Source organism: Aptenodytes patagonicus, chromosome Z (genome assembly GCF_965638725.1).
Source record: "Aptenodytes patagonicus chromosome Z, bAptPat1.pri.cur, whole genome shotgun sequence".
In the NCBI taxonomy this organism is placed as follows: domain Eukaryota; kingdom Metazoa; phylum Chordata; class Aves; order Sphenisciformes; family Spheniscidae; genus Aptenodytes; species Aptenodytes patagonicus.
Window position 1 is genome coordinate 71,786,870 of NC_134982.1, and position 19,707 is coordinate 71,806,576.

Genomic DNA, 19,707 nt, shown 5'->3' on the forward strand with positions numbered 1-19,707 from the left:
CTCTTCAGAAGTGATGCAAGAAGGTTGGTTTGTGTGTGTGTGGTTTGGGGGGGGTGGGGTTGTGTTTTGTTTTGTTTTTTTAAAAAAAGAACAAATAAAAACCTACTAGGATCTCGAGGTGAAGGAGGACTGTAGGCCATTGTGTCTTGCCAGCTAATGGTAGGTTGTCCTTCATGTTGAATCTATAGATAATTTTTATCCTCTGGAGCTTGGAGAAAAAAAAAAAGTTTGCCTCCATCCCTTCAAAGGTAATAGTCCAGTAGCATAAAACCCACAGTAACGGTTTGGACTTCTTTTATTCACCATGTGCATTTTTGAACTTGGATAACTTATTAATGCAGATTTGAATTATTCATTTATTTAAGATTCAGCTTGTTCACTGAACAATATTTATTTATTACTTTTGCTCCAGCATTTTTTTCTGCTTTTAATTTTTCTCCAACCCCAACTAATTCTTTCTCGGGCCCTAGTTTACCAATATACAGCGACTACTTACCTGATCCAGCTCTTGCTTTCTGTTTCCTGAATGCTCTAAGTGGCTGCCTTTATTCTGTTCCTTTCCTTTCAACGACTACCAGTTCAAATTCTGCTAATTCCACCCTGTAGCTTCTGTACCCTCTTTATGGAGAGACTTCTCCTTTTTGCCACTTTTCCGTGTAGTTTTCTACCTTTTCACATCGGGGAGGTAGTCAGTGCTTGTTTATCTCTGCTAACTCCTTAAGGATGATGGGTTCGCTCCGTCTGGAGTCAGGGTGTGACTGTTTTAAGTGGCAGAAACTTTTCCTTGTGCATATTCTTAAATAACAGACTAGATTGCAAACATGTCGAGTAGATAATGTGTTGGGTGAACAAATAAGTGATTAGCAGCACGTTGCTTGTAGAATTTTCAAAAGACAAAGCTTGCAAAAGACATGTTAAATCTCATCTTTTAAAAAGTGACAGTTATAGCATCTAAAATCATAGATGATCCTGAAATGCTTTAAAATGTATGTACTTATCTCTTTAAAAAGAATAATTCCAGTAAATTGGAAACATCAGAAGCTTAAGCAGAACATGAAATATGTCCTCTGTATTCAGTATGCCTTGAGCAAAAGTGTTGACTATAGTTTAAGTGACTTCAGTTGCTACAGGGGAAGGAAGAAGCATATGAAAGTAAGGGTTGACCTTTTGGGCAAGTCTGTGAGAGTGGTACAAGACCAAAAAATAGTGTAGACTTGGAAGAGTATTGTGTTGCACCCAAAGATGCTATGGTACTGAGCTACCAATATACGTAGTATTTAATTCACTTGATTCTATGTAATTGAATTAACAGAATAGGCAAATTGGAAAAATTCAGTAAAAAACCTAATTTTTAAAGATTGAGAAATAAGTATTGGAAAGGAAAATTATTATACGGGTTTTATGAAAGGTTTAGTACTTCACAACATCCCAATACTAAAAAACAGTGCTATGCAAAATTCAGTTACCCTGTTTCCAAGGTAACGATCACCAAGTTCAAACCCTCTAACCTAGGAGGCATTTTTTATATGAATTATTATTCAGATAATGGTTTAGAGACTAGCATTAATTGTAAATTTCTAATTTGTAGCTTGAACTAGACTTAAAAGCACATGGAAAACATGAAGGAGCTAAGTGAAACTAAAGTTACCTCGAGAGTGAAATGATAAAATACATAGTCATGTCGCCTATGTGCATATTGAGCAAATGTCATCTTTACTTTTAAGTCTTGAAGAATTACTGCTAAGTTATTAACAGAAGATGTGTCTCTGTTAATTATCCCCACAACATAATCTTGAACGTACTGATCTACAGTAAAATGAAGGTGGGGGGTGGAAATTCACACATCCATTCTGCAAACTCCTTCTCAACTCTAAAGCAGCTTCAGTTTATCCATTGCTGCTGTTCATGCTCATTTTGCACATCAAATTCTGCTTTTAATTGCACAAGCTTTTGGCTTACGCTGTTCTTGACTATCCTGAAGTCTTAATTACTCTTCAGGGATGTTGTACAAAGGTTACTCAAGGCATTATCGTACTGTAACATCTTCATACTTGGAAATGAGACAAAAAAGGGGGGAAAATGCCTTTAACTGGGTTTTTCGTGATGATTTTATACAAGCTTATTACAAGCTTGTATAAAATGCCATGTGCATTAAAAAAACAAAAAGTGTTTTCAGCCTTGTTTTGTATTGGATCATCAAGAGAACAAAAACATTTGACAGGAAAGCATGTTAAATGTGTTTGTTCCTATTTGCGGAGACCACGCTTCAGCTTTGCTACCATCATACTTAATATGCTCCCAAGGTTAAACATCATAAAATCCTACATATTTTTCTTGTCCCTGCTTTGCACTTGCTTCAATAGCCATAATGCCATGAGATGTCAGGTGCATCTCACTGTATTTTAGTCGGAAAACTTTTGACTTGATGCCAAAATATCTAGAGAGAGAAAAACTCATTTAGAGGTTGTTTCATCTTAAAGTAGGTGGTTAAGAAAGGTTGAATGAATCATATTATTGACTAAAGAGAGACCAAAATAAGTACGTTAAAAGCTTAACATTAAGCCAGTCACACTACATCTATGTCTCTAGACTCAGTAGTGCCAGGAAATTTTCTGGGGCACTGTAGCTCAGTCATCTGTACAGTTAGTTGGTAGAACAGTTGCTGGCAGATTTTGGCCTGTGCACAATTCAGGAGTTGGCAAGGCGTAACTTCTCGTGGGCACTTTGGATGTGACCAGCCTGTTCTGGAGGTTAAAAGGTAAATAATGTGGATGCAAACTGTTCTTTGCAAGTTGGCCTCTGTGCCAGAGGGCAGTCCTTGGGATATTTGTTAGTGGACACACAGTCCCAATTTCAGGTGAGATTTGATCCCTTGTATGCACATTGAGAAGAATTAAACTGGGGAGAAAAACATTGTCCCTGTTTGAACTTCAGGAGCAATCTCAGAACTTTTTTTAAATGGTTCTCCAGCTTTCCCTCTTTGTAGTCGTCACATATATGCTTGCTCTGAATGCCTACCAATAGCTAGCTTCTGCAACATTTTTTGTTAAGGATGCAGATTATAGATGGTGAGGAAGTACTAGTAATACATCTCAATTCACTTATAGTTCTCCTTATTAGAAGTAGATGATGATCATTAATTAGTAAGACTTAGGAAAAAGTATGGGTGTCTCAGTATCCTTGCTCTGTATCTTCTCATGGAATAATTCCACATGAAAATTATTTATATATATAATACATATATAAAAATATATATCCATTGGGTTGGGTGAATATAGTGTTAAAATATAGTTGCATGGACGGCTTAAGCAAAAAAAAAAAAACAAAAAAAAAACCCCAGAGGTTCAAGTTACATGTTCCAACTGCAAAAATCAGTATATGACACTAAAGCAGACAAAAATGTCTTTCCCTCAGACCCAGTTTGGTAACAGAACTAATAACACTAGCAACTCTCGGGAAATAAAACACATTAAGAGCTCTTCAGCTCTGAAACAGGAAACCTCAAAGAAGAGAAGGGCTCCAAACAGAAAACTACACAGTAAATATTGTCAGTGCAGGGAAGACTAGCCAGCACTTTAGCTTTCTCATATAAATACCACAAATTGAAAGACACGGAAACTTGCTTTAAAGTATTTTTCTCACAGAGACAAATGTCAATATTTTATATTTTATTTATAACACGTGCATAATGTACTATCCTCCCACCAAAAGTGGATCAAACTTATTTTTTCCAAGAGTCCTTTCTGTGCTGTGCAGTTTATTTTTTTCCTTCAGCAGTACACATGCTGTTTAGTAGTTGTTAGCATTTTCAATGTATGGCATGACTTCGTATGTGGTGCGCTCGTTTCACTCATCGATTACTGCATTTTGTAGTCTGATGATGTTTCACTGCATGTTCTATGTTTGATATGATTTGTTCTCAGGCTTTTTTTGTGAATCACCATGCAGGTTCTCATGCAAACTGTTGTGTACTGAGGGATCAATCTCACTTTCCAGGTTATATGACTGAGGAACAGCTGCAGCGCTGTTCCACAGCCCCAGAAGGAGTCATCCCACTTGGATGTAGGGCTCCATAATCATTTAGCTTGGTCTCCCAGATCAGTTTGGGAACTGTTGCTTTAGATGGTGCATTGCTTCCAAATAGCAATCTGACTGACGTCTGCAACAAACATTTACTTACGTTTCCTCCTGATTATAATCCAAAAGGTCTCTTCTGTGCAATTGGTATCCTTCCAAGAATTTGAAGACCTTCATGTGAAATAAAAGGGACAGAACTCTAGGCGTTGTAGACTGAGGCACTTCAGGTTTTCAGATGCAGGATGCAGTCCTTCTTAAATCATACAAAGCTTAAAGGAAAAGGCAGTAACCCTTTTGTACTGCTTTGGGACTACACAACACAATGTTGTATTTCAGTGAGGTGAGTTTCCTTGGCACAGGTTATTAACCTTTTATCTGTATTATGATCTGTGTGACAAAATGTTCTCATAAGCCTCCTCAGAGAGGTATTGCCATTGAGTCATGTAGCCCCAAAACTTGCACTACAGCTGCAGATCCAGATTTTCTCTTAAAAAAAGCCCTCTCTACAAACGTAAAGAAACTTAAGTGAATAGAGACTTAATACCATTGGTAAAGGGGTAAAAGTCATAGTGTCTGGAGGAGGAGATGCTTATTATTGGGTTGAAGTGCTATTATCTGTCCAGGCTAACAGACCAAAGAGACACAGTATAGTTGTTTGCTGCAACAGCCTGAGGATTCAGACACCTTGGATCCCACTTTTGACTTGCCCACAATTTTTATTTGGAATGGCAAGATGCATCATAAAATCTTCAATCCCAAGCTACATATTCAGGCCCAATACATGGTGCAAAGTGTCTAACACTGGAGTTCATTAATTCCATCAATCTTAATTGAAGATTCTCCTCAATAAGTCAGGAGAAAAACCCTGTGAGCTGCACCCCAACAGGAGATGTGGTCTCAGTATATGCTCAGGCACTTCAGCTGGTAAGTCTCTCTTGGAGTTAGATATTTTAAAACCCTGGAGGTTTTTAAAAGACGTGTAGATGAGGCGCTTAGGGACATGGTTTAGTGGGCATGGTGGTGTTGGGTTGACGGTTGGACTCGATGATCTTAGAGGTCTTTTCCAACCTCAATGATTCTATGATTCTATGATTCTATGATCATGTCCAATGATTGCTTGAACTGCTTACACCTGTCTTTTAGATAATAGTTGAGTGGTTGGGCATTTGTCCGTAAAGCAAAGTTTCTGTGGTTAAAGCCCAAACTCCCATTTTCCAAAACAAGGTTTTAACTGTCAGGGTATCAATTTATTGGTTTCCTCTCTGCCTCTCAATGAAGTTACGTCACAAAGAATGCAAGAACGATTCACTTTCTGTGTGAACCCTCTGAGGTTCTAGGATTTTCACAAGGACTGCATAATGTGAAATGCAGGAAAAAACCTTAGACCTTTATGCTTCTTCCCTGAAGCTACATGCTTGCTCTTTCTCTGTAGCCCAAAGAATATATATCCACTTTAGGGACTGTGATGTTTGAACACGAGTATGAAGAATCCATGTGTCATCCTACGGATGTCATAGCATCATACAGATTCAGGAGAACCAAATGTGGTTACATATCCTCCAAGAAACATCAAGGTGTGCCATAATTAAGCAAAGCTCCATAGCTTATTTATCAGAGAAACAAGATACGAGACCCTGATTACAGAAACTAGCAAATGTAATTCTTGCAGAATTATTTAATGGGAATATAGTACTAAGTACCTGCTAATCATGAAAAGCCAAGGACTGAGTGAACTGGTGCTACACAAAGACAGGGTGAGAGACCTCATTTGTGAGGCATGTTGGTACAGTGGAGTTCTGATGAAAAATGGTTGTTTCTGTAGTTTTTTAACCTTCATTGACGTGTGACTATCCATGATACCATTACTGGTGTGCAGTCCAGCTCCTGAGGAACTGAACACCAGTTGCAGTGTTGCATCCTGCATTGTAAGATACCTAGATGTGAATCACTGTGCCATTTGCCTCAACTTTAGACTTATTTTTCAAATAAGCTTTAAGTAATTGGTCTTGAAAGGGACCTAAGCTTTTTGCTATAAAATTGAAAGTCACAACATGCCTTACACTTGTTGGACACAGACTGAGTATTATTCTATAATAATAGAACAGTTGAGAAATATGTGCAATAGTTAATTTCTACAGGGGTATGAATATATGATTTTCAGAAATAAAAAGAAATGTGTAAAATTCTGTACACTCCTTTATAAGAAACACAACTGAGAATGTGAAGACAATTCACATGCTGTGTGGATCACAATGCTCTCTTTTCTTTTTTTCAAATTTTCAGTGACAGATACCCTCAGTGACTGAGGCTAGCATCTGTTAACTGCTGTATGTGCTCAGATCCTTGCGCCATTTCTGTCAATGGGGTAGTAGCAAAAACGCAAGCGGGAGAGACATAAATATTGTTCCTAGTGATTTTCATGCAATCAAGTAATCAACTCCTATAGAAGTTTTCAGGATCAACAAGTAATTTTGAAGCATTCAAAATGAAACACTGTGTAAACACTTTTGAATAGGAACAAATAAAAGTATAACATTTTCTATTACTACTAGAGAAATTTAAGTTTTTGGTAATCAAGGAAAAAAATTTGACAAACTGGTACAGTAATATAGGTGAGCTATAATAAACAACAACAGCAGTTTGAAACTGCAATAGCCTGATCCCATAGTTGTAACAGAGGAAGGTTTAAAATGTCCTTTTGCTTTTACTAGCAGTATTTAAAGGCATCACTAATGATCCCATCAACATTGTGGCAAAGGAATCAAAGTTGTGATAATTCATATTCAATTATATCCCAAAGCATAATTCAGTTTGGGAGGGGATTTAAATGCCAGAACATCACCAAACACATAGGTGTACAAATAAGCAGAGAGACATTATAACTGCTGGAAAATAATTTAAATCAGATCCTGGGAATATCAGAATAAAACAAAAAAAATATTTGAAAGCTTATCTCACTGTTCATTTCACAACCCATTTTGGTGATCCTTACAACAACTTACTCTTGTAAGATATTTTATTCCTTTGGGCAGTGTTTCCAACAACCTCTAAAATTATGTGAATTCTGCCTTTGAAATAAATGGCATAGGGTGTTTCGCACTAATTCTAACTCTTTGCAACCTACAGCAGTTTTAATGCTGCCCATATGGGAACACTCAAGCAAGTACCGCAAAGAAGTGCTACTTGCCCATACAATCCTTTGACACCAACCAATAGCTGAAATGGACCTGAGGCAAATTTCATTAAGAAATAAGGCACTCGTTCTTAACTGTGAGTTTGAACAAGTTACCAAGGGAAGTGATGTATTTGTTCATTACTTGCGGTTCTCCCAGGAAGACTGGATGTTTTCTTCTTCAACCACACAACAGCTGTTGGTATCAGTGCCGGGGTATCCTGGTTGCATTTCAGAGATTCAGGGTGGTCTTAGGTTCTTTCAGACCTTAAAAAGTCTGCTTGAAATCATCGCAGTTCTCTCTCTCTCTCACACACACACACACACAAACACAACTTGTTAAAAAAATGGCGATAAGGTTGGGTCTGCTTTCTGTGTGCCAGGAGGGGTTCTGGGCTGATGCCTGGCAATGTACCTATTCAGCACATTCATTCGTCTTTCACTCCAACGCACTAGACCCCAGCCTCATTTAAATCTATGGGAATGTATTCCCAGCTGCAGCAGAGCCAGAAATTCATCCAGCCTCTCAAGTTGTAGCTACTGTATTAATGGTGCTTCTTTTTCTCACACCTACTTGATGCACAGGTCAGGAAGAGGGAAGGGAAAACAGGCACCCTAGAAATCCTTCAGTGTAACTGTCTCTAAGAGAGATCGCAAGCTGCCAGTATTGTGAGCACCTCTAAGCCTCAAAGCTACAGCAGACCACAACACCGATCTGCTTACTTCCAGCCCCACAATCATCAGGCAGACCTAAATAGCTGAACTCTTTTTTTTTAGAAAGAAAAGATGGACTTTTTAAAACACAATTCTATGACGTATAGTGAATTCCATTGCCAGAATTCATGACTAATAAACAGCCTATTAACAGCTGAACTGGAAATGAAGACAGCTGGCATGGCATCTGCTTGCTCTGCAGCCGGTATATAGGTTTGGCAGACTGAGGAGTGCGAGGATGGTCTGTCATCTTAACCTGGCCTCCTTTGTCCCGTTCATCACATTTTCTAGGTGTCATGCTGAGTGCTAATGTGCACAGCAGCCCTAAATGTGACTGCGGAGTGCATGGTTTTCAAGGAACAGCACTTTCAACAGGCAGGCTGTATTGATGTAACCTCCGGCAGCAATTTCCTGTGTGAATTAGATAGCAGTGTGTTTTGGTTTGCTTTTAAATAGAGCTTCTAGATGTATTTTTGTGAGGCCAGCCTCAAATTAACATTTCTTTGCTGCAGCTTATCTGCCTGGAAGCTTCTTCCTCTGTGATATAAGTAACGGAGCCACCGGCGGGCCACGCTTTGTAAGCCGCAGACCTCGTCCAAAGGGGATGAAGATGCGCACACAAAGAGGCCTGGCCGGGAGAGGGAGAGCCGCGTGGAGGCTGCTGCCGGGAGAGATGCTTTCCGCCCCGCAGCGCCAGCCACTTCTTCTCTTCGTGTTCCCTCCACCGGGGATATCAGGGAGCCAAACGCCTGCCTGCCCCAGGGGTTAAAGGGAGACCTGCCCGGCACCGCCCCGGCTCGCCGGACGGACTGACGGCGGCCGGAGGGGAGGTAGAAGCAGGCGGTGCGAGGCGCGCCCGCGCAGCCGGCTCTGGCTGCCCCCGCCCGCCGGGGTCGGTGGCTCCGCTCCCGGGGACGGGCACGGCTGGCCGCGGGCCCGCCCGCCGCCGCCCGGCCCCTCCGCCCGCCGGGGCGGTGGTAGGCTCCCGCCGTGCCTCCCGGCGCATAAAGGGAGGCGGCGGGGGCCGGCCGGGGGCAGCGGCTGGCGGCGATGGAGCAACCGGCGGTGATGGAGCAGCCGGTGCAGACAGAGACGTGGAAGGCGCGGAGCCTGGAGGAGCTGGTCCGCATCCTCCATCGGATATTCGCCGAGGACAAAGTCAGCGTGGAGGAAGTGCAGGCGCTGATGGAGTCGTACGAGAGCAACCCCGAGGAGTGGCTGCAGTACGCCAAATTCGACCAGTACAGGTACAACCCCTCCCCCCGCACACCCCCCGGGGTAACGGGAGCCCCCGGCGCCGCGCCCCTCACCGTGCAAGCGGGGCTGAGCCGCGGGCGCGGAGCGGGGACCGCCGGGACGCGGGGCGGACACCACCCCACCACCCCCCCCCGCCCCGACGCGGCCGACAGCCCCTCCGGCAGCGCGTCGAGGGGGGCGAAGGGCAAAGGCCCGCGGGGGGGACCGCGCCGCTCCGCGGTGCCCCGCGGCGGGGCCGGGCGGGGGCGGGGAGCGGGCGGGGCGGCGGCGGCCAATGGCGGCACCGGCGGACACGGGCGGGCGGCTGCCCCGCACCCGGCACCGGCGGTCCCCCGGCGGCGGGACGGCCCCGCCGGTGCCTGGTCCAGCTCCGGCCCGCGGAGGAGACAGAAACGCGCTGAAGCAGCCAAAAAAACCAGTGGAAAAAAGCCCAAGAGAAGCGTGTCGGCAGCGGGGGCTGCGCGGCGTGCTGGGGCGGGGGAGCGGACCGCTCCAAAGCGGGTGTTCCGTTTCTGTAGAGGAGCCGGTGCGTGTGTTCCCTGCCTGACGGGTGGGTAAGCCGCCTGCCCCCCACGCTTCAGCCCCTTCCTCCTCCGGGGTAGTGCAGGTCGAGGCTTTTTGCTGCTTGCCAGGTGGAAGGAAAATACCTCTTAGGGTTTTGAATCGCTCCCACTTCACTAACAACTAATTTTTTCCTGCCATTGGTGGCTTCCCTGTCTTAAATTTCAATATAAATACATTTTATTTGAGCGCTTCCTTTAAAAAAACAAACAAAATACCTCAAGACCCAAAACTTTTCCTTTTAACCTTGCTATCATGAAAGCATCACCCTGGCTTGACTTTCTTTAGCCTCCTTTCACCTTGCGTTGACTCTCCTCCATTCAGAACAAATCACAAAATTTGTAACAGAACGTAGGAAACTAAGAATCAGAAGAACAAAGTGTGCTAACATTAGAAGTATGCATGGCAGCCTTTGGGTTTTGGTTTTTTTTTTTGGCCAGCCAGACCTGCTGTACAGAAATAACAGCACTTGAAAAGTTCAGTCAAATGCCAGCATTGATTGCTTATGTTCTGACATCATAGGAAAAATATGTCTACCTAATATACGCACAAATTGTGGATGCAGTGAGAGGCAGCATATAGATATACATGTTATGCTTTGAAAGTAATTCATTATAAGCATCCTATCTTGATTAAAATAGAGTGGTTTTATGGGGAAACTAATTAAAAAACATTCAGTTGACATCAGTGCACTTTCTGTGTGCCCCGGCTTGCATCTTTTAGGCGAGAGTGAGGCGTCCTGTCATTGGCATAAATACTTGCTTTACTTGGCAAAGTGCGAATAGTCATGACTAAAGCTAAAATGAAACCAGAAGGTCCCACTGGGTTGCTTGCACCATAACGGCTAGAAGCACCAGCCCCGGATCAGAAGAGCCCCACTATGGAAAGTAATGTATAGAGCAAAATCCCAGTCCCCTCTCTAATGAATTCTTCAATAGGACAAGACAAGCGGCAGCTCGGGGAGGCTTGCAGGAGAGTACAAGGAAACAAATATAAGATGTTCCCATTAAAGATGTTTTCAAGCCCTGAGAGCAAATCACAGTCTAGAACGCACATATCGATAAAAAGCCTTTAGGAGCAAGCTTATTCTTTGCCACCTATAACTTAGCACATGAAAAAATCTTCTTAAGAAATCTTGCTCTGATAAATTTTGTTTAGAAGTAGATGCTGGCAGAAATTACCCTACAGGTGTTTTATCCACACATGAATGCTACAGTACAAGATGCAGAACTTTCAGGAACAGAGTAGGAGGACCATGTACGGAAAGGCTGACATCTTATTTCTTTGGGTTTTTTGGCTTTGTACAAATGAGTGCTGCATAACAGAAGGAAAGCCAAGAATATCTGAAAAGGAACTGCAGAAGAATGTAACCATGTATTTTTCTTGTTTCATTGCAGTCCTCTGTTTCTAATTATAAGCCAGCTGCTGAAGTGACTTCATTCAATAACTATTTTGATTTGATCCTGTCTACCATGTTAGTCTCAGACTCACAGTTCCCAAACTCCAATCATCTATGTAATTCAAAAGCAATATGATTATAAAATATTAAATATGTCAATTTTTTTCCTTCTCAGAAAAAGAACTCTTACAAAAAAAAAAAAGGCTTAAACATACAATTTCATTTTTTTCCAAGTAGAACTTGGCTTTCAGGAAAAATAAAAATCCTTTTTCTTCTATGTCACAACCTTTCTGCTTATGTTTGTATAATTTTGTCTTTTATAGGCACATCAGTACAGTAAAAAGCAAACACTTTGTATTTCAGGTATACGAGAAATCTTGTGGACAATGGAAATGGAAAGTTCAACTTGATGATCTTGTGCTGGGGTGAAGGGCATGGCAGGTTCGTATCCAAAGACTATGGTTTTAGCAAATGGATATAAAGCCACTGTATCTTTCACTGTCATACAAAAAGACACAAATAATCAGCCCTATGTGAGCTATCAGAAAGTGTCTGGAAACTAAGCAGTACAGAGCTTCTATTGGTATAGCAGTCCCGAATATTTGCTGTATCTTTTGCAAGTTTCATGGACATTTTTAGAGCACTCTTTTAAAAATGATCTGTTTTTCTACCAAATCTAAGCTTCCCTTCTGTCAGAGGAAGTTTTTAGTCCCAGAGATACAGCAGGTCCTGTGGGCAGGATATGTGTATATGTGTCCCATATACAACACTTGGTTGCAGAAGCAGGACTTGGTGCAGTTTAAATAGTCTTTGTTCTCTCATGGTGTTTAAATCCCACCTCTGTGACAAGATGAGAAAAGTACGTTTGGGTTAGGACTGCGGGCTGTGAGGAGGGATCCCCTTTCCAGGAGTACTTGGCTTTCTTTAGGTTCATGCATCCCATCTCCTCCCTCAAAACGGACCACACTGCTGATGTGGCCTCTGGAGTTGTGTACACAGGCTGTATACTGGGTCGTGTAGTCCTACAAATGTAAGGGCAGGATCTGTCCCTTGGAGGGTCTTTCACATTGGCTAAAACAAAATACAGAATTAAAAAAACTTGCAGGTTTCGACTGATTATTCTCACATATGAATAGAAAACCGAAGGAGATGTCAGAGCTGGCTTTTGTTTGTTTTAATTGAGCATGCAATTGAACATTTACGGTATTCTCTAGGGGATGCCATGATGTTATACTCAGAGGGATATAGGAACTAAGCCCACCACCTCTACTCCTTCCAGGCTATTTCCACAAAGCCTGTAATTTATGTCAAACTGTGTTTGAGTTGGATGAGCGTTTGCTAGAGCTAGACAAGTTGTTTTTGCTTCCTACATGAGGAGGATCAGATTGTTCTCATGGCTTGTGAAAGGAGCGTGACAACGTGGCATTTGTGAACTGTTCTGTGCCTGAAGCAAGCTCTGCTCTCTTGGCATCTCAGTTAGTAAGAAACCCTGACATTTGTTTACTGAAAACAGTAACATACAATACCAAGTTTTTGACTCATTAGCACTATACTTCTGGGAGGGTCAAATTCCCCCTTCTCCCTCGCCCCCGATGAGTGGAGAACTCTCCCTTTGTCCTAATCCTATTGACTTCTGTAACAGTTGGCCCTCTATTTAAAAAAAAATAAAACTAAAACTAAACTACATATCTAGCCCATATGTCTCCAAATGTAGCAATTAAAACATACTTCAGAGCAAGGACACAGATCTAGCAAGCAGACAAATCATACCAGATCCTGCTGTTTTGTTCATGTTTTGCCAAGCTAGTGACGTTAACAGCTTACTGTAACTGGTTGCACTTAGTACTATCAGGGTGAGTTTTTCTTCAACAAATGCCTGTGCACCCCAGCAGTAAAGAGACCCTAGAAATTAAACAGAAGTAGCTCATTTTTCCCATGTTTCAGGAGCAAGCATGGTGGATCTGCAAATATCAGGTATACTTGCAAGTTTATACCAGCCTCTGCCTGGGGTCACTGTGGAAAGCGTAATTTTGTTTCTTGACCCACAAGAGTTTTTGTGTTCTGAAGAATTTTTCTGTCCTCCTCCCTCCTCCAGCCTTCCTTTGTATTCCTCTGTGGCAAAGTCACAGGTTGATCAATATCTGACCTTTCTCCAAGTCCTGCTGTATGTGAGCTTATCCCAATAAATTTCTAAAGTGGCAGTTTTAAGTAGGAATACCTTAGTCACTGTGAATTTTTTTTTTCCTAAGACTTTTGTGCAATGGCATTTCATTCTAGGGCTATGTCCAGATACAATATGCTATGCCATCCGTCCTATTTGCTGTACTGAAATTAAATATGTATATCACACTGAGTTTGGTTATTCTTTTCACATATATAGCAGCATCCATGATCACACTGACTCACACTGCTTCATGAAGATCCTCCAGGGAAATCTAAAGGAGACTCTGTTTGAATGGCCTGAGAAAAAAGGGAATGGTGAAATGACTAAGAAATCAGAACGAGTTTTGAGAGAAAATCAATGTGCCTACATTAATGGTAAGCTATTAAGCTTGTTTTGACAACCACCCATCCATGAGTATTATTCCTAACGTAAGAGTTCATCCGCTTTCTAGTCTCCTACCTTTAACAGTATAATACTAATGGCTTTATGCACGGTTTAAGAACATGGCTCTCTAGATTCTGCACAAACCTGTATTTAGATTCAGTAAAACAAACAACAAAAAGATATGCTTTTAACTCACTCTTAAGACACTGCAGCAATTGCTTGATACTTAAGTATGCCGGATATCTCCTCTAGACCAAGCAGCCTTCAGCACTGTGTCCATAATGACTCTCTGAAATTGCTTGTAAACATAGACCTTAAATAGTATTTTGTGAGAAATAAGGGAACCAAAGTTTAGATAGCTTAATCACCTTGATTTTTTTCAAAGAAATAATCCTTTTAGTCAGTCATGGAAATCCTAGGTCAAAAATGTAAAAGCTGTCTAAGGAATAAATTGACCAGCCAGGAGCAGAGGCCCCAATCCTCAGTGCTACTTCTTGTCCAAATCAACAAAAGACTGTAGTGCTGAAGTGCAGTGTCAGAGTTGAAATGCTCAAGTCTACCCAATCTACAAAAAAAATTGCCTGACTGCACAGATGCTGAGAGACCACTAAGTCTCCACCAGTAAGGCTCCGTAGGTACCTAAATCCATGCCATTACATGTATCTGCAACTATCACCATCTTGTGCTATGCTGGAGGCCATCCTGGAGCGGCCAGCTGGGTGTAACATACTCTGATGCTATGAAAGACATTGCACATCATGCTGAACAGCAATGAGTTCAGCAGAACAAAGGCAAAGCATCAGAAAAGGGGGCCGTCTGCCTTTTATGTGATGAGTTAAAAACTGAAGCACACACCTTGTGGGGCTGAGCTTGGGAACTCCCTGGTTGGAGGGAGCCTCATGTTGGGTTATGGACTAAGCCAGGGTGAGGGCATTGGGGAAGAAAGACTCCTGCTCTGCAGCCCTCTGTTGGAGGTATGCCACATTAAGTGAAAATCCATAGGACGGAATGCAAGAAGGAGCTTGACACGTCTGCTGGTGCTCCCATGCCAGTGACATGGATTCTCAGACTCAGTCAGGTTTTCCTACCTATGCGGTTCTTTCTGATGCAAGCAATTGCACCCTGTGTGCATCTGATCCAAAGCTTCCTTGGTTGTGTTAAACAAATTTGATATCCAATTCTCTGAGGCAGTTTGGATCTCTGCCATGTTTCATAACAGATGTTTTGGCTTAAAAGAAACAGGTAAAACAAGTAGAAGGAAAACACTGACGATGTGTTGATTGCACTAACTACTTCAATAGTGAGTGACCTTCATGTTTCTATTGTGTGCTTCTTGGTTACTCTTGTACTTTATTTTTAAGGTTAGAACCCACTAAACAGTTTATTTGAGTTTCCCATTAGATGACACAGATCTAGGACATTTTTTTCCCCTACATCCTCTATTTAGATAAACTACGTTAACGACACTTAAGGCTTACACTTCAAATGTATCAGAGTTAAGAGTGTACTCATGATTCTCAGGGTATCAAGCCTATGTTGCACAATACAGGTCTAGGTACTGTATAACATTAATTAAAGTACAAAGGCCTGAGTTGTTTTTACAGCAGGGTCATAAATTTAAATTCAAGGTCTCTTTTAAGTAACCCAAAACGTCCACTTTAGTGTAGAATGGAAACGTTTTGTTTTGTGGATGTGATTCTTCATACCTTACGTTTTTACGTAATAGCTTGATTTCTACTCCACCGCCGCAGAAAGTGCCGTTACTTCATTAGAAACCACACAAGAGACAGTGCCTTGTTTTATTATGTGTTCAATTACGCTTACTATTCAATTAAGGTTGGAAGTATGCCAATCACTACTAATTTGTCACCTTAGTCAAAAGAGCAGATAAATGAAAAGGCTGTTCGCCAAACTAGTAAATTGGAAGGATTAATTAGGAAACAGATGCCTGCAGTAGAAGACAACTATGTCTCTGTCCGTAAGACAATGGCCCACATACACATAGGTGACCTTTAATGTGACTGATATCCTTGTGACAGGGCTGTGAATTAGCAATACAAAAACTTTTTCCCTGTAAAATGTCTTGCTGATTTTTAGAAATGCAAACCTTCCTGCTTCTGCAGCACCTATAACAACAGCATCTCCTAGGAAAGTAAATAACCTTGAAGTCCTTTGGGAATGACAGCTAGAAAATTACTGACAGCATGGCCTTCCTTAAGTTTCTCTGGTTTTCTATTGGCCTTTATCCTGTAGCAGATAATCCGGAAGTTACATGAAGTGTGGAAGGCAATAAGGTATTTTGAATTACCAGTGTATTTAGGAATCTGTGCTAGAGAACAGCAGTCAAATTCCCTGTACCGAGTTACTTGTTGCCCGTAAAAGTGCAGGCATGCCTAACTGGCTTGCTCATGAATTTTGGTTTAGAAAGCATTTTTCCAGGTGTCTGAGATCTCGTTAAATCTTCCTGCTAACACAACCTCTCATTTCATGCCCTCGCTGGTGTAGACTCCATTGGCCTGCACCGTGTGGAGAACATAAGCCACACAGAGTCTGCTGTTAGCCTGCATTTGTACAGCCCACCCTTCGACAGCTGTAACACCTTTGATCAGAGGACTGGACACAAGCACAAAGTGAAGATGACCTTCTACAGCCAGTTTGGAGAAAGGACTCTCTGCGTAAGTATGGGATAACACGCTCCCCGCCCGGCCCTGGGCTCTGAGCCCTCAGCCCTTGTGGGGACAGGCACGAGGGGCTGCCCTCTTCCCTGCGCAGGGCAGAGCGCCGGTGCCCCAGGACAGGCAGGAGGTCCAGCAGCCTCGCCTTTGCTGGGCCATCCCCGTCTAGGACCGGCATAAAACCTGTTTCCAAATACTACTCGATTTGTCGATTTGCACTTCCCTCGTGTAGAGTTCCCTGCTTTGTAGCTTGCCTCCCCTTCATCAGCAGGAGATCGGTTCCGAGCAGAGAGGAGGATTAATGAGAACTTTGCTACTAGCTAAGCATCTTCAGACAGCAAATGATGGTAAATGCAACCTAGTCAATGGAAAACTGTGAAGCAGCTACGTTGTTTTGGCCAACTTAAGTCATGTGTAACATTTCCTGCCTAAACTGTTCTGCCAAAAAGCATTACATTTCAAGTCAGTTGTTTTAAACGTTGTAGCTTACTGTAAAGTAAAGAATTCTTTAATAAAGTTAATTTAAGTCTTTAAAATCAAAACTTTGACACAGAAAGACTTCCTCTGAGAGTGAGAATAGGCTGGTTGGCTGTTGTCTGCATTCTTGAGCAATGGCATGAGATTTTATTTGGATAGAAAAGAAATCTTAAGATCAGCTTTGGGGGACCAAGCTAGGACATCTGGGAGAGTTTAATAGGGTTCCTTTTAGTGCTCTTCCATGCATTGGGAACATAACTACTTATACGGGGAGAAAAGACAGATTCTTGATGTTGAGCCACAGAGTTCAAAGACTGTTTGGTTTTGTTAGATACAGAACACTTTCACCTTTCACTGAAGCCAGAAATTCAGTGCTCAGGAGTTTCCCGGAGTGAGCGCTTAGTAAGATCCAGTTAAAGTTTTATATAATGGACAAGTACCATGTAAATTATTTCTTTGAAGCTTGTCACATTACATGATTACAACTTTACCAAACAGCTGAAACACAAACTTTGACCTTCCTGAGTTTGAAAGGTCCTTGAGAAAGTAAACTCAAATTTATAATTCAGATTTTAAAGGGAAATAAACATGGAAAAATGTTGAACAAAATTCACGCAAGAATTCAGTATTTGCTTGCTTTCTTTTTGTTTTAACTGTTTATTGAATATGAAGTATGTAAGATAACAAGCAAGTCTAGATGTTTTGACTTGGACTATTTTCCTACCCTTGATCTGTAACCATTGGGCAGTGTTTGTACCTTTTGTGAGAAACTGGATCTGGCTTACAGGAGAGAGGTAAATCTTAATCATTGAGTCTCTTTCATGAATTCCTGTAAATGGAATTCAAGTAAGGGGGAAAGTGGTAGCAAGTTTGGGTCATCCAGCTGCCTGAAATGTCTTCACGCTACAAAAACCTTCTGGTCTCAGTGAGGGTTTCTGGAAAGCTGACTGGAAAATCAAACTTTCTTCTGCTTACCAGATCTCAAAAAGATGTAGAAAGACAGAGAGCTATAAGTTAAAAACCCCAAAAGAGCAATGTAAAGTATACTCGTCTGTCTTTTATGAGTGAGAAGAACTGCCAGCTGAAGCATATTCAGTGCTTCCTCTTTGTCTTAATTTTTTCTGCAGGTAAAACACACAGGTAAATCCCTAGTGGCTTCTGGCCATGATGAAGTCTTAATTAACTAAATCTCCAGTAAATACATCATAAGTTATATAGGCCTAATAGTTAAAATAGTATGTAGTATGTCCAAGGACTTGCCTGTAGAAACAACTATTTACACAGTTCAGGTACAAACCATGAGAATACCGATGCAAAAGTTCACTGAGGGAAAACTGATTTTTCTCTTGGGTGTCACAGCACATCAGTTCCTGCTGCCAGGAATTTTGCTGGGGGAAGTGATTTCTCTTTGCAGCCTGTCTTCCAAGTTGGACTTTCAAGCAGTTTCTGTCAAAACAAAGTAGAGCAAAGTATTGGGGAGAAAAGACAGCCCGAAGGAGGAAGAACTCCTCAGCTGTCCCTTCTGCTGTGGGCTTGCTCGTGGTCACACAGAGCCAATACACAGGGTGATTTTGTGAGGTGCACAGTGCCCTCTATAAAACTCTGACAAGGAGTACTGAAAATAAATACACTAAGTATTTTAAGGTGCTGAGCTACTCCAGGAATAAAGGCCCATGCTGAGAACATGAAGTAGGTGGTGACTCTCTCTTTCCTCAAAACAGCAACCTCTCCTCTTTCCTTTTAGGCAACAGCAGTGCCGCAGGAGAACAACTGAGAAGCACCAGCACGCATCTGCATAAGACCTGCTGAATGTTTAACCAGGGACAGAAGACTTGCATGGCTAAGGCCGACAGCCAGCTGTATTTCTATACCTTGTACATAGAAGTACACTAGGGCACCTTCCAGGCCACCCTCAGTTCCCCCGAGCAAATGCCGATTATGGGACACTAAGCTAAGTAGTGCCATAAACTACTTCAGAGGTTAGATGCCTTTTCTTAGGCTCCTGTCAGAATTAAGTAGTTTGTTTTCTGATTCTGGCCTCCTTTTAATTCCACTTCTGATACCACACTGAGAATATCAGAAATAGGGTTTTTAAACATCATCTGACACTACTTAACAGGCCTATGTGTATGTATGCTCTCAATGTAATTAATAACTATACGAACTTCTAAGCTTCCAGTCATTTGTACCTATGGGTAGTACACTAGATACAACTAACAGCAGCTCTTTTTTTTTTTTTTTTATTAAGTCTTTTAGGTTTTAATGCTCTAGGCCATTTTGATAATTTTGTGCATTTTTTACTTTTTATTTTTTACAATTTCATTTGTCAGATGATTGTTTTAAATAGGAGCAGCAAAATGCTTCATGCACAATGATCTTCAAAACTGATTGGGCAGAGATTTGGGTTTAGAATAAGACTAATCATACTTAATTCAGCTAATGTCCAGTTTCCAAAGTATTCTGTGTAGCTACTGAAGAAGGTAACTGAAATAAAACTGGATTTGTGCACAGATTTCAACGTTTTCAGCCTTTTTCTCCTGGTAACTAAATTATTCATCACACTTCACCAAAATCCACATTCCTCATGAACATCTAAGTCTTTTCCAAGCAATGCACTATTAGAAAAGTCTTTAAAAAGTTGAAAATATTTCAAACATGCGAAGAATCCTGATCCAAATTAAGTTGGTGGGAGTTCTGCCATTGACTTCACTGACGCTTAGTTTTATCCTCCAGATTTAGTTACAAGGAGAGAACCATCTTGAAAAAAGTTAACTCTAATTAAACATATCAAAACCAGCAAAGCTGCCCACACTGAGGCTATCCCATT

General features: G+C 41.7%; 1 protein-coding gene across 3 annotated transcripts; it reads left to right on the plus strand.

Annotated features, from left to right (window-relative positions):
- The first annotated feature begins 8,935 nt into the window (after positions 1–8,935).
- Positions 8,936–19,392, plus strand: LOC143172369 (cysteine dioxygenase type 1-like). Of its 3 annotated transcripts, XM_076361741.1 has the most exons (6): positions 8,936–9,210; positions 11,544–11,621; positions 13,561–13,718; positions 16,234–16,403; positions 18,008–18,020; positions 18,625–19,392. In XM_076361741.1, the coding sequence occupies exons 1-6, from the start codon at positions 9,014–9,016 to the stop codon at positions 18,687–18,689; spliced, it is 681 nt and encodes a 226-aa protein (XP_076217856.1). In that variant the 5' UTR covers positions 8,936–9,013; the 3' UTR covers positions 18,690–19,392. The 3 variants fall into 3 exon arrangements, with proteins under 3 accessions (XP_076217856.1, XP_076217854.1, XP_076217855.1); XM_076361739.1 differs by lacking the exon at positions 18,008–18,020 and having other exon boundaries at positions 8,940–9,210; XM_076361740.1 differs by lacking the exons at positions 8,936–9,210; positions 18,008–18,020 and adding an exon at positions 9,687–9,770.
- The last annotated feature ends 315 nt before the right edge of the window (positions 19,393–19,707 follow it).